Source organism: Mobula hypostoma, chromosome 20 (assembly GCF_963921235.1).
Source record: "Mobula hypostoma chromosome 20, sMobHyp1.1, whole genome shotgun sequence".
In the NCBI taxonomy this organism is placed as follows: Eukaryota; Metazoa; Chordata; class Chondrichthyes; order Myliobatiformes; family Myliobatidae; genus Mobula; species Mobula hypostoma.
Window position 1 is genome coordinate 1,565,628 of NC_086116.1, and position 15,600 is coordinate 1,581,227.

General features: G+C 46.2%; 1 protein-coding gene across 1 annotated transcript in view; it reads right to left on the reverse strand.

Moving 5' to 3' along the window:
• The window catches only part of LOC134359584 (dynein axonemal heavy chain 3-like), a 542,314-nt gene that overhangs the window by 449,454 nt on the left and 77,260 nt on the right, over positions 1-15,600 (reverse strand). The window contains exons 15-17 of the mRNA XM_063073083.1: positions 9,147-9,377; positions 6,008-6,106; positions 5,410-5,549 (exon numbers count right to left, since the gene is read on the reverse strand). Of these exons, the coding sequence (XP_062929153.1) occupies positions 5,410-5,549; positions 6,008-6,106; positions 9,147-9,377 (470 nt within the window). The remainder of the gene's footprint in view (positions 1-5,409; positions 5,550-6,007; positions 6,107-9,146; positions 9,378-15,600) is intronic.

A 15,600-nucleotide genomic window follows, 5' to 3' on the forward strand; every position in this document is an offset into this window, starting at 1 on the left:
TGGATATGAATCTACCTTCACTCTGTCTATTGCAACTGTCAGGATCTCCCAGTGGCCATTCATTTCACTTCAACTTCCCATTAGAACTGTCTGTCCATGATGAGGCTGGAGTAGAAATATCTCACACTCCATCTGACCTGATGGCATGAACATTGATTTCTCTAACTTCTGGTAATCACTCTTCCCTTTTTTTTTACACCAACCATCTACCACCTTCTTCTCTTTTTCCATTCTCCTTTTTGGTTACCCTCTCACCCCTTCAGTTCGCCTCCCCTGCCCTCATGACCTGCCCATCACCTTTCTCTGGTTACCCCCCTCCTTCCCTTTCTCCCATAGTCCACTGTCCACGCCTATCAAATTCCTTCTTCTTCAGCCCTTTACCTATCACCTCCCAGCTTCTCATTTCCCCTCTCCCCCAACCAATCTACCTTCCCCCTCACCTGGTCTCACCAACCTGCCAGCTTGTACTCCTTCCTCTCCTACTATCCTTTTATTCTGGCTTCTGCCCATTCCTTTCCAGTCCTGATAGGGGCTATGTGGGAGGGTGGTGTTAAGTTGATCTTAAAGTAGGTTAAAAGGCTTGCACAACATCATGTGTGGAAGACCCTGTACTGTGCTGTATGGTCTATGAAGTGCCTTGGTCCAAAGTTTTGACTGTTTATTCCTCTCCATAGATGCTGCCTGACATGTTGAGGTCCTCCAGCATTTTGGGTGTGTTAGTTCTTTTCAACAGCTCTTTCCTCAAAATGTCCTTAAATATCTCACCATTTCATCTCTAGACACAAGAAGTGAACCTGGTTCCAGGCAGTGAATTCCATCTGTGACCACTCTGGGCACAATACTCGAAGTGATTTGCCAGCAACCCTTCCGCCAATGGGAACAGGTTCTTCACAGTGCTGGTGCGTTACATCCTGACCTAGCCAGGGCTGGTTCACCCATTTATCTTTCCATGAAACACATAATTAAATATTCAACAAGCAATGGAATATTCAAAGCATATTTGTAGGAAGGCTGAAGAGATGTTACACTGATAAACATAAATCAGGAAGGTTCTGATATTTCACATTTAGATCAATTTAGGTCTGGCTTGTCCAACACTGGTGTTCACTAAATTACAAATGACCACAGTGATCGAGGCAGCAGATGCAAAATCAACATCCATCCCAGGGGAACAGAGAACATTTGGAGAGAATTTCATGACTTCCTCACACTGCACAATTTAACCTATGCGTACTTGACAGCCAGCTGGTGATTGCTCAGTTGGATGTTACGAATCTGCCTTGGTTCCATTGACCCCAGAATTAGAAATGAAGCTAATAACACCATGCAAAAAAAACTGCTGGTGGGACTTGGTATGTCAGGCAGTCTCTGTGGAGGCAGAGGGAGATCTGATGTAGACTAACCAGGCAGAATATGAAGCATTGCTCTTCTAGTGCACTTTTGGGCTCGCTCTGGCAGTGGGGGAAATCATCGGTGGACAGGTTGGTGTGAGATCAGAAGGGGACTTGGGTAGTCTACACCCCAATAGTCTAAACACTGAATTTTCCAATTTCAACTTACCAGCACCTCTTGTATTATCCTTTTCTCTCTTTTTCTGATCCACCCACCCAGGTTTTCCAACACCCTGCCTTCTTTCTAACACCCCCTTGCCCTGTCCTATCAACCAGCTTCTTAACCTTGCTTCCTGGATTCATTTGCCCAGCATCCCTCCCTCATCAGGTTCCACTTGTCACCCTCCTATATACCGATATCTGTAGCCCTCACCTCCCAGTCTTAGTCCCTACCTGTCCCCTCTCCTCCTCATACCTGGCTTAATCTGCCCATCATCCCCCACCTCACCTATCACCTTCCAGCCCCTGTCTCACAGCCCTCTCTCAACTCTATTCTGTCCTCAGCAGGTCGGGCAGCATCCGTGGAAAAGATCGATAGATGTTTCAGGCCGGAACCCTTCGTCAGGACACCATCACGAAGAGCAGACCCTGTCCCTGTGTCTGGGCTGATGTTTATGTTTAATCAGACACCATCACGAAGAGCAGACCCTGTCCCTGTGTCTGGGTCAGTGTTTATGTTTAATCAGACACCATCACGCCCTGTCCCTGTGTCTGGGCTGATGTTTATGTTTAATCAGACACCATCACGAAGAGCAGACCCTGTCCCTGTGTCTGGGTCAGTGTTTATGTTTAATCAGACACCATCACGAAGAGCAGACCCTGTTCCTGTGTCTGGGTCAGCGTTTATGTTTAATCAGACACCATCACGAAGAGCAGACCCTGTCCCTGTGTCTGGGCTGATGTTTATGTTTAATCAGACACCATCACGAAGAGCAGACCCTGTCCCTGTGTCTGGGCTGATGTTTATGTTTAATCAGACACCATCACGAAGAGCAGACCCTGTCCCTGTGTCTGGGCTGATGTTTATGATTAATCAGACACCATCACGAAGAGCAGACCCTGTCCCTGTGTCTGGGTCAGTGTTTATGTTAAATCAGACACCATCACGAAGAGCAGACCCTGTCCCTGTGTCTGGGTCAATGTTTATGTTTAATCAGACACCATCACGAAGAGCAGACCCTGTTCCTGTGTCTGGGCTGATGTTTATGTTTAATCAGACACCATCACGAAGAGCAGACCCTGTCCCTGTGTCTGGGCTGATGTTTATGTTTAATCAGACACCATCATGCACATACAGCTTCAGCTCATTATCCTGCTGTCTGCTGACATTCCTGCATTACACCGTCTGCCCTTCAAAGCACATCAATGGTTGAAATGTCCAGAGGTCATCAAGGATGCAATATAATTTGGAGTCAAGCACAGATTTTTAATATTCTGGGCTTGAATTTTAGCCAGTCTTGGTCAGAAACAGTATATTAACAGAAATGGAGACATGAGAGGCTGCAGGTGCTGGAATCCGGAACCAGAAACAATCTGCTTGTGGAACGTGGTGGGTCGGGCAGCCTCTGTGAAGAGAAAGTCAAGACCCTGCATCACGACTGAGAGTGTCGAGGAGAGATGGACAGAATAGAGTAAGCACAAAATAATCTGCAGATGCTGGGCTCAAAGCAACACTCACAACAACATAAACATCAGCCCAGACACAGGGACAGGGTCTGCTCTTCGTGATGGTATCTATTAATGACTTAGACGAGGGAATTAAATGCAGCATCTCCAAGTTTGCAGATGACATGAAGCTGGGTGGCAGTGTTAACTGTGAGGAGGATGCTAAGAAGATGCAGGGTGACTTGGATAGGTTAGGTGAGTGGGCAAATTCATGGCAGATGCAATTTAATGTGGATAAATGTGAGGTTATCCACTTTGGTGGCAAGAACAGGAAAACAGATTATTATCTGAATGGTGGCTGATTAGGAAAAGGGGAGGTGCAACGAGACCTGGGTGTCATTGTACACCAATCATTGAAAGTGGGTATGCAGGTACAGCAGGCAGTATACTGGCATTCATAGCAAGAGGATTCGAGTACAGGAGCAGGGAGGTACTACTGCAGTTATACAAGGCCTTGGTGAGACCACACCTGGAGTATTGTGTGCAGTTTTGGTCCCCTAATCTGAGGAAAGACATTCTTGCCATAGAGGGAGTACAAAGAAGGTTCACCAGATTGATTCCTGGGATGGCAGGACTTTCATATGATGAAAGACTGGATAGGCTAGGCTTATACTCTCTGGAATTTAGAAGATTGAGGGGGATGTTATTGAAACATATAAAATTCTAAAGGGATTGGACAGGCTAGATGTAGGAAGATTGTTCCCGATGTTGGGGAAGTCCAGAACGAGGGGTCACAATTTGAGGATAAAGGGGAAGCCTTTTAGGACCGAGATGAGGAAAAACTTCTTCACACAGAGAGTGATGAATCTGTGGAATTCTCTGCCACAGGAAACAGTTGAGGCCAGTTCATTGGCTATATTTAAGAGGGAGTTAGATATGGCCCTTGTGGCTGAAGGGATCAGGGGGTATGGAGAGAAGGCTGGTGCAGGGTTCTGAGTTGGATGATCAGCCATGATCATACTGAATGGCAGTGCAGGCTCGAAGGGCCGAATGGCCTACTCCTGCACCTATTTTCTATGTTTCTATGTTTCTATGTTTCTATGTGATGGCGTCTGATTAAACATAAACATCAGCCCAGACACAGGGACAAGGTTTTCTGCCGGTCAGTCTCTGCTCGCAGATCTTTGATCTCCATACTGGAGCAGATGGGGTTTGGGGTAATATGTCATCCGCAGCACCCATACTCTTCACTGAGAATGTGGTAAACTATTTTCGGCAGTTAAGGCAATGTTAGATATTACTATTTATATAGTACAATTTAGGGGTGAAAATATTACTATTTTATTAGTAATATTTAGCAGTGGTAGTTAGCACCCCAGCGACCCAGCTTCAATTCCACCACTCTCTGTAAGGGGTTTGTTACGTTCTCCCCGTGACCTCATGTATTTCCTCTGGGTGTCCTGGTTTCCACCCACATTCCAAAATACACGCGGGTTAGTAGGTCTGTAGGTCACGTGGCTCACTGGGCTGGAAGGGCCTGTCACAGAGCACAATACATAAAATAAAAAATTTATATTTTCTTGATGCCAATACAGACTTGGTGGATTGCTGAATTTACACAGATGGTCGTGTGGGAAAACGGTCTGTGGGTCTGAGGTCAACGCTGCTCGCACTTGTTGTTTGTGCCAATTAGATAATGCCATTACCGATCATACCCACCATTCAGTGTATCACTTACAAGAATAAGTTAATTAATCTGATCATTTATAAAGCATAATTAGAATTAGAATTGAACAAGTTAATTCCTTGTAGAGTGTCTACTTTGAAGAGGTGTTCTCATTGCTTTGACATGCCACTGCCATGATTAGACAGAGCCCATATTTCAACACTCTCCTCGACTGCTGTCTGCATCCTTAAGCTCTTGAAGACAAAACTGACATTCAGTTTGAAAATCTTGTTGGACTTTGAACCCCACTGACTTAAGGAGTCTGACTTACCCCTTGTGTTCGAGAAGTTCAATCAATCAACATTCCCCTCCTTATCCCATCACCAGGAAATCGGCACTGAGAGATTAAATGCAAACACTTCTACAGCAGCCTAAACCCAGTCAAGCACATTTCACCACCGTTGCCTCTATTAAAATTCTTTGATATTGAAGGATTTAATTTTATTCTGGCTTTGTCAACTACTCAAATGAAACAATGTTAAAAAAAACACAGGGTGAATAGCTAATAGCCAATCCACATCACTTAGATATGAAAAATAAACTGGTTTTATTACTAAATTGGAACGAATGATTGTGTAGCACTGTGCTTCACACTAGTTAAACTCCAGCAGGTAGCCTTTGCTCTGTCCGGCAAAAAATAGGATCAATTCAGATTTCTGTCATACTTGACAAAAGGGAATGATTTACCAGTTGGTGTCCACCACTCCAAACATCCTCCCTTGTTCAGGTATTTGATTATGGATATCCTCTGAGCTGAAGATCGGCTCCAGGTACATCCAAGCCGCTTGGACGTGCAGCCAGGAATCCAGGGTGTTGCGCATTAGCCACTGTTGAAAGAGTGTATACAGGTGATGCAAAAATGCATGCGGAAAAAACAACAAAAAAAGACTTCTCATGAATGGGCACAGCTTTTCAGACACATTCCGTCTCACAAACGCTCTGGGAGAGAATTCTCATCTTGCACAGCTGGGCCCGGTATTCTCTGTTCTAGCCGATGAGGCACTGTGAAGTGGGAGGCAAATCCTTTCCTTGGTTGGTCTCACATGGTTAATTCACTCACTTACTGAAAGCCCATTTTCAATAAAGGATACAGCAGCCTCAATCTAACAGTCTGCCTGTTGTGCTGTTCCCACAGCTCGAGCACTGCAACCCAAGTTTAAGAAGTTACATCAACGGAAGTTATTGAGGCATGAATGATGAAAGATAACAAAAACTCAGGCGTGGGATGTAACAAAAATCTAGACACTAATTAAATTCAACAGAAGCTTCTCTGAAACCAGCCTACCAGCTTAGATTCCCAGGCTGAGATTTCTTCTTTGAAGGGCAGGATAAATGGTGACCCTTTCATGGTGGTGGTTTTCACAATGTGATCTTCCAGTAAAACCTGAGGGAATTGAATTAGATTCACAGATTAAAGTCCTGAACAAAGGCTAAGAATGAGATAAAATAAACTGATAACTTGCATTTGGGATGGAGCTATATTTGTGGCAAACACTGATGAATTTTACTGTTGTTTATTGCAGATTGTAAATGAAATCTATTCCCCTGCATAGAGTACAGGAATGATACTGCAATGCAAAATCACGTCTGATGGTTCTGGCATTGCTAGTTTTACAATTTAACTTTTCACATCTTCTGTTCATGAGGTCACAGCCGTCTTTAAAATGGTACAAGTTAACTCTATTTTAGAGGACGAGAGGTTTTAAATAACCTGACAGCATAGAATTTCATGTAATACTATTAACAGCATCAGTGACCCGGGTTCAATGCTGCCGCTGTCCGGAAACAGTTTTTACATTCTCCCCATGATAACGTGGGTTTCCTCTGGGTGCTCCAGTTTCCTCCCACATTGCTAAGATGCATGGGCTAGTGGGTTAATGGGTCACATGGTGCAATTGCGTTACGCAGGTTCATTGGGCTGGTGAGCCTGTTGAAATGCTCTATCTTTAAAAATATTAAAAGTTAAAAATGGATTCTTTCCTTGAAACACCAACCCATGTAACAGCAAGAAAGACATTAAACCTTTCTTTTAGATGTTAAGCCAGTTTTGTTTCATTTGAATTGCCAAACTGGTAATCTGTAATAACAAAATGGTTGTGTCTTATCCTGTAAAGTATATACCCCTCGTTACTATGGGGAGAGAAGGAAGAGACTGTTGTGCCTTTGGTGATGACACCCATGTTAGCCATTACTGCCCTGGGAAAAAGTCTGTGGTTATCCACTTAACCTATGCCTCTTCTGTCTTCTATATCTCTACTGTCACCTCTCATCCACCTCCACTCCAAAGATTCTAGTTCACTCAACCTGTCTTCATAAGACGTGCTCTCTAGTCCAGGCAACATTGTGGTAAATCTTCTCTGCACCTTCTCTAAAGCTTCCACATCCTTCCTATCATGAAGTGATCAGAACTGAACACAATATTCCAAGTGTGGTCTGACCAGGGTTTCATAGAACTGTGACATTACCTCACGGCTCTTGTAATCAACCCCCTGACTAATGAAGGCCTACACACAATATGCCCTCTTAACCACCCTCTCAATGTGAATGACAACTTTGAGAGATCTATGGACGTGAACCCTTGATCCCTCTGTTCCTCCCTTCACACTGTTAAGAATACAGTACTGCCATAAACCTTGCATTCTGCCTTCAAGTTCGACCTTCCACTTCACGTTTCTCAGTACGGAACTCCATCTGCCATGTCTCAGCCCGGATCCTCATCCTGTTAATGCCCCAGTGTGACCTACAACAACCGTCCACAAGATCCCCAACTCCATCTACAAACATACTAACTCACCCTTACACTTCCTCATCCAAGTCATTCATAAAAGCCAAAAAAGAACAGGGGTCCCAGAACAGATCCCTACAGAAAAACACTGGTCATCAAACACTCCATCTACTACCACCTTCTGTCATCTATGAGCAAGCCAATTCTATATCCACATAGTCAGACTTCCCTGGATCCCATTCCTCCTGACTTTCTGAATGATCCTAACATGGGGAACCTTATCAAACACCTTATGAAAATCCACATCCACCATATTCACTGCTCTACCTTCTACCACTATCGCTGCTTGGGGTTTTCCTTAATCCCACTCACCACGGCCTTCTCATGCCCCTTCTCGCTCTCCCAAGTCCTTTACTCAATTCCTTCCCAGCTACTTTGTAACGTTCTGGAGCTCTGTTTGATCCTTGACTACTAAACTTTAAGTAAGCTGCTTTTTCCCTCTTGACATGATGTACTACATCTCTTGTCACCACGGTCCCTTCACCCTACCATCCATTCCATGCCTCAATGGGACAAACCTATCCAGAAACCCTGCAAGTGCTCCCTAAGTATCCTCCACACCTCTGTTGAGCATTTCCCTGAGTTCCTGCAAGTGCTCCACAGTTCTTGGCTGATAGCACCAAAGTTCCACCTCCCTCAGTTAAATACTTTCCCATAACATCTGCTCCTATTTCTGCCCAAGGCTGTGGTGAGGGTCAGGGAATTGTGGTCACTGTCTCCAAAACAGTCACCCACTGAGAAATCTGATACCTGACCTGTCCTAGCCCCAGATCCAGTATGACCTCGCCTCTTGTCAGCCTGTTTGTGTAATATGTCAGGAATCCTGGACACTCCATTCCATCTAAACCTTTTGCACTAAGAGGTGCCAATCAATATTAGGTATGTGGAAGCTCTTCATGATAATAGCACTATTATTTTTTCACCTTTCCAAAATCTGCCTCCCAGTCTGAGCCTCAGTGTCTCTGTTGCTATTATGGCATCTAGAGAATACTCCCAATTGAATGACTATTCCCTTCCTGTTTCTAACGTCCACCCATACTGGCTCAGTAGACAACCGCTTCATGACATCCTGCCCTTCTGTAGTTGTGATATTATTCCTGATTAGCAAGGCCACTCCCCCGCTGCTTTGACCTCCCACTCCCGTCCCTTTTGAAATATCTAAACCCTCAAACATCCAGCAGGCATTCCTGCCCTTCTGAGAGTAACGGCCACAACTTTGTAGCTCTATGTACTGACCCATGTTCGTTGCAGATATTTATTGCATTAAAATAGAAACATTTCAACCCATTCCACTGACTGCAATTCTGCCCTATCCACTGCCCATCCTTCCTCACAATCTCTCTACATGTTGCATCTACCTTTACACCAACTGCTCCATCCTCAGACCTATCACCTTAGTTCCCATTCCCCCACCAACTTAGTTTAAATATTCCCCAACATCTCTGACAAACCTGCCCACAAGGATATTGGTCCCCCTCAAGTTCAGATGTAACCTGTCCTTTTTGCACAGGTCATACCTTCCCCAGAAGAGACCCCAATGATCCACAAATCTGAAATCTGAAAGAGGAAAGAAGAGAGATGTCTTCCTAATCCTGCAGACCAAAGTTCTTGCTCCAATGTCATTTTTGATATACTTCACCTGAACGTCATCCAGCGGTGCCATGATCTCAATGCCGGAGTCTTTGTAATGCACAAATGTAAAATTAACTTCTTTCCAGTCCCTCTGCATCTTGCTGAGAGCTTTCTCCAAGCTATATTCTTTAGTCGCCTGGGAACTAATATCACTCAGATCTTCCAAATGCCTCTCAAGGCCCAGCTGCAAGATGTCACTCAGGGAGGTGTTTTCCTCTGGGGTGATGCGAAATCCCACCTACATGATTGAAAAGGAAACTGAACAATGATTCCCCACTTAATGCACAGAATTGTAAGCAATGGACACAAAATGCTGGAGGAACTGAGCAGGTCAGGCAGAGTGATGTCCAATCAAGCATGGACAAACTAAATTACTTGTTTGTCATCAGAAACTCCCTATATACTGATCTTTGTTTAATTATACTGAAGCACAGATTATCAGTTACTATGATTACTGTAAAGACATTCACAATTCACTGGCTATGATAAAGCTCACCTGGGTCTGATCGTCAGGTCCATAGGAAGGGACAGGCTGAAGACCAGATTTCAGAATCAGAATGAAGTTTAATAGCACTGGGCATACGCCTTGAAATATGTTGTTTAACAGCAGCAGTACATTACAATTAAAAATATATATATAAATTACATATATATTTGCTGATTCACTACAACACAGTTATTCAATTCTCTATTGACATTTGTAAAAATGACAAAAATTCATTCTAAACACTTAAAACCTCAAGAGCAGCCACCTGTAGACATTCAATCAGCCAATGGGAGCGCTTTACATACACACACAGTCAATCATGTATTAGTTCATGTTCTGCCTTCCCCCTCATGTGGAAACATTCTTGCTTCCTCAGCAATTTATTCCTTTTTATTCACCTGTAATGTCTGGAAGACGGCCTGCAACTTCCAGTGAGGGTTATACATTGAAGATGTCTAGGAAAAGCATTAGCATGGATGTGAAACTGCAAGTGATGTGGCATTTGGAAGCTGGTGAATGTCAGGTTGATGTTGCTGCCTCTTTGAAATTGGTTACATCAGTAATCAGAACAATTACAATTATTAAAAAAATACAGACAAAATACAAACTTCTGCAATGACAACCTCAAAATTATCATCAAAGAAGGTGACTCGTTCCAGGAAGCATTTGCTTGAGTGGATATCTGAGTGGATGGCCAAACACAATGAAACAAGCCCCTAAGCCAGCTGGTAATAATGGAAAACACAAGAAGCATCTTCAGTCATATTCATGACGAAGAAGAACATTCACAGCCAGCAGAAGTTGGTTTGATAGCTTTAAACAGCACTGTAACCTCAATAGCATGTATACCTCTGGTACAGCGGCTAGTCCCGACAGCAAAGAGCTGCGAGAAATGGCAGAGCAACGCATCTTGGGTGAACCTGAGGACACGGATGGAGAAGAGGAAACACCAGCAAGAAACCTTACCTCAAAATTCCTCAGCATTAGCATCACCGCGATCATACAAATTATGTACCAGTTCATCGATATGACCCTGACTGGGAGCGAAGGGAAAAGACAACGAGTGATGTCCTTGACATGATTTCCTGCTACTGAGAACTGCTTCATGAGAGGAAATTCAAGAAAAGGCATCAAATCTTGATGCCTACTTGAAGAAGAAACCAAAGTTGGAGGAGGACCCACAAGCTGGTCCCTCCTCTGCGACATAACCACCACCCGCTTCGCTCCACTGGTGCTGCGTTGTGTTGCTGCTGCACTGATATACAGGTTAGGCCTATTTGCATGTTTGTTACTCCATGAATTACTGTGTTTACATAAAATAATATATCATATACAGTCCCTATAAAGCGTGTTCAGCACCCCCCCCACAGAAGTTTTCATGTTTTATTGTTTTATAATGTTGAATCATAATGGATTTAATATGGCCTTTTTGACACTGAACTTGGAGTACGGTTAAGTCAATCATCAAGAAATGGAAAGAATATGACACAGCTGTAAATCTGCCGAGAGCAGGCCATCCTCAAACACTGAGTGACCATGCAAGAAGGGGACTAGTGAGGGAGGCCACCAAGAGACCTGTGACAGCTCTGGAGGAGTTACAAGCTTCAGTGGCTGAGATGGGAGAGACTGTGTGTACAACAACTGTATATATATCCTATAAAAAGTATTCACCCGCCCTTGTAATTTTTCATGTTTTATTGTTTTACAACATTGAATAACAGTAGATTTAATGTGGCTTTTTTGACATTGATCAACAGAAAATATTTCTTTGTGTCAAAGTGAAAACGAATTTCTACGAATTGCTCTAAATTTATTGAACTCCAGTTGCCAGAGTTTCACCTACTCATGCAATATATCAACACCCTGCAGCAGTCCAAGTACCCTCATCACAATATGCTGCCCTCCTGGGCAGCCTCTTCCAATGGCAAGGAAGGATGTTTTGTAAGGTTTTACAGAGAGAAGGGCATGACAAAGCAGAGAAGTCATGGTCATCCACTGCAACCAAGAAAGACCTCAAAGTTCAAAGAACATTTATTGTCAAACTATTTATACATTGTACAACCTTGAGATTTGCCTCCTTACAGGCGGCCACAAATCAAAGAAACCCAATAGAGCCCATTAAACAAAATGTCAAACACCCAGTGCGCAAAAGTAAGAACAAATCGTGCAAACAATAAAAAGTAAGCAAATAACATTTGGAATTAAATTCGGGAAAGTGAGTTCACAGCCACAAATCTAGTCATCACTGCAGCTGGTCCAGGAGTCTGTAAGTTGCAGGCCACAGCCTCAGTTCAGTGCAGAGATGGGTAAACCTTGCCAAACACTGGCCTGTCCCTCACCTCTGGCCCCAACACCCTGACTTTTTCCTGAGGAGACTGAGGTCCTTTAACATCTGCCGGACGATGCTGACGATGTTCTACGAGTCTGTGGTGGCCAGTGCTATCATGTTTGCTGTTGTGTGCTGGGGCATCAGGCTGAGGGTAGCAGACACCAACAGAATCAACAAACTCATTCGTAAGGCCAGTTATGTTGTGGGAATGGAACTGGACTCTCTGACGGTGGTGTCTGAAAAGAGGATGCTGTCCAAGTTGCATGCCATCTTGGACAATGTCTCCCATCCACTACATAATGTACTGGTTGGGCACAGGAGTACATTCAGCCAGAGACTCATTCCACCGAGATGCAACACAGAGTGTCATAGGAAGTCATTCTTGCCTGTGGCGATCAAACTTTACAACTCCTCCCTTGGAGGGTCAGACACCCTGAGCCAATAAGCTGGTCCTGGACTTATTTCCATCTGGCATAATTTACATATTATTATTTAATTATTTATGGTTTAATATTGCTAAATTTATACTCTATCCTTGGTTGGTGCAACTGTAACAAAACCCAATTTCCCTCGGGATCAACAAAGTATGTCTATCTATCTATCTATCAATTTGGTTCGGCTCTTAAATCAACCTAACTTCAGCTTGTTCCTCATGCCCAGATTCAGACCCTGCTGCTTCGATGCGTTCTCGGGCCTGGGCCCTATCACCTCAATTTGGCCCGTAACTGACCTTTCCAATCTTCCCTAGCTCTTAAATCGGTCAAACATCGGCTTATTCCTTGGTCGTGGGCCCCACCTCCTCAACTCGGATCCCCCGCTTCATATCTGCTCCGTCTGCTTCAGCAATGGCTCATTCCTTGTTCTCGGGCCCAGGTCATGCCACCTCATTCAGCCCATACACGCCACACTGCAGCTGTCCTGCACCTTCGAGACCACAATTCACACTGCAAAAATGCCAGGTCATACAGGTGGTTCAAAAGCTCAGCTCCAAGGTGGAGGTTTCAGACTATTGATTGCAGTGATCATTTTCCAGAAAAAGTGTGTCATTTTCTTTTATTTGTGGTCAGTAAGTTGTCGCTGTGTTTCACCAGTGCCATCTCAAATCGGAACACAGGCAATGTTTGCAACACAGTTGTGACAACTACTCGAACCACTGGAACTAGATTTCCGAGGTCGCGAGAGTGGAGCTGCTTCAAAAGCTATGCACAGGTTTCTTCATGAAGTTCAAATTATCGGAACATAATCACTGTCATCATTGGAAACGATGGACAACCAATCACAATCTGCAGTCCATTTCGCCCAAAGCCAGGAGCACAAGATTCCACATGGCACTTATCCAATGTCTTCTGAAAATATATCAATAAGTTCTCTCTATCCACCCTGCTTGTTACATCCTCGAAGAACTCAGTTATATTGGTTGACCGGCATTAAACTTTTCTAAGTGACCAGCACCTTTTCAGTAAGAATGACCCAACTTTTCCTTAGGAATTAAGATTTTGTTGGTGCTCTTGAGACGTTGCCCCCTCTTCTAGATTTCCAACATTTCATTTTCTTTCACACTGTTGATTCTTCATTGCCTATAAACTTATAATCATTTAGGATACACACACTAAGTTCTTGCAAACAGATAACTTTATATGAGGGAACCAACTGCATTGTAAAATGCTAACACTGACTCCAACTTGAAGCCGGTGAAAGATTTCAGCTCTTTAATGAAGGAGACCTGCTGGTGAAAGAGCTCTCATGGTGCTGTGAGCAAGGGGTTAGATTTGGTAGTGGGGCAAGACCAGTGACCTATGTTTATATTGAGATGGTACATGATTCGGAGGAGGACCTGCTGGTGGAGGGGTTCCCTTTTGCCTGAGTGCCCGTGCTCTGTCATGGCAGGATCGGCAAGCAGGTGCTGCTGAAAAACCCCAGTGCCTTGGTTACAATACACACTGCAACACCTTGAATGGATAGTGGGACATGCATGGAGAGGGTGCTGGGGTGTCCATGGTGGAGGTGCTGGTGTGCCCATGGTGGAGGGTGCTGGGGTGTCCATGGTAGAGGTGCTGGTGTGCCCATGGAGAGGGTGCTGGGGTGTCCATGGTGGAGGTGCTGGTGTGCCCATGGTGGAGGGTGCAGGGGTGTCCATGGTAGAGGTGCTGGGGTGCCCATGGAGAGGGTGCTGGGGTGTCCATGGTGGAGGAGCTGGGGTGTCCATGGAGAGGGTGCTGGGGTGTCCATGGTGGAGGTGCTGGTGTGCCCATGGAGAGGGTGCTGGGGTGTCCATGGTGGAGGGTGCTGTTGTGCCCATGGTGGAGGGTGCTGGGGTGTCCATGGTAGAGGTGCTGGTGTGCCCATGGAGAGGGTGCTGGGGTGCCCATGGTGGAGGGGCTGAGGTGTCCATGGTGGAGGTGCTGGGGTGTCCATGGTGGAGGGTGCTGGGGTGTCCATGGTGGAGGAGCTGGGGTGTCCATGGTGGAGGAGCTGGGGTGTCCATGGTGGAGGGTGCTGGGGTGTCCATGGAGAGGGTGCTGGGGTGTCCATGGTAGAGGTGCTGGGGTGCCCATGGAGAGGGTGCTGGGGTGTCCATGGTGGAGGAGCTGGGGTGTCCATGGAGAGGGTGCTGGGGTGTCCATGGTGGAGGTGCTGGTGTGCCCATGGAGAGGGTGCTGGGGTGTCCATGGTGGAGGGTGCTGTTGTGCCCATGGTGGAGGGTGCTGGGGTGTCCATGGTAGAGGTGCTGGTGTGCCCATGGAGAGGGTGCTGGGGTGTCCATGGTGGAGGGTGCTGTTGTGCCCATGGTGGAGGGTGCTGGGGTGTCCATGGTGGAGGAGCTGGGGTGTCCATGGTGGAGGAGCTGGGGTGTCCATGGTGGAGGTGCTGTTGTGCCCATGGAGAGGGTGCTGGGGTGTCCATGGTGGAGGAGCTGGGGTGTCCATGGAGAGGGTGCTGGGGTGTCCATGGTGGAGGTGCTGGTGTGCCCATGGTGGAGGGTGCTGGGGTGTCCATGGTGGAGGGTGCTGGGGTGTCCATGGTGGAGGTGCTGTTGTGCCCATGGTGGAGGGTGCTGGGGTGTCCATGGTGGAGGAGCTGGGGTGTCCATGGTGGAGGGTGCTGGGGTGTCCATGGTGGAGGTGCTGGTGTGTCCATGGAGAGGGTGCTGGGGTGTCCATGGTGGAGGGTGCTGGGGTGTCAATGGTGGAGGAGCTGGGGTGTCCATGGTGGAGGGTGCTGGGGTGTCCATGGTGGAGGTGCTGAGGTGTCCATGGTGGAGGAGATGGGGTGCCCATGGAGAGGGTGCTGGGGTGTCCATGGTGGAGGTGCTGGGGTTCCCATGGTGAAGGGTGCTGGGATGTCCATCGTGGAGGGGCTAGGGTGTCCATGGTGGAGGGTGCTGGGGTGTCCATGGTGGAGGAGCTGGGGTGTCCACGGTGGAGGGTGCTGGGGTGTCCATGGTGGAGGGGCTGAGGTGTCCATGGTGGAGGTGCTGGGGTGCCCATGGTGGAGGGTGCTGGGGTGTCCATGGTGGAAGGGCTGAGGTGTCCATGGTGGAGGGTTCTGGGGTGTCCATGGTGGAGGGGCTGAGGTGTCCATGGTGGAGGGTGCTGGGGTGCCCATGGTGGAGGGTGCTGGGGTGTCCATGGTGAGGGTGCTGGG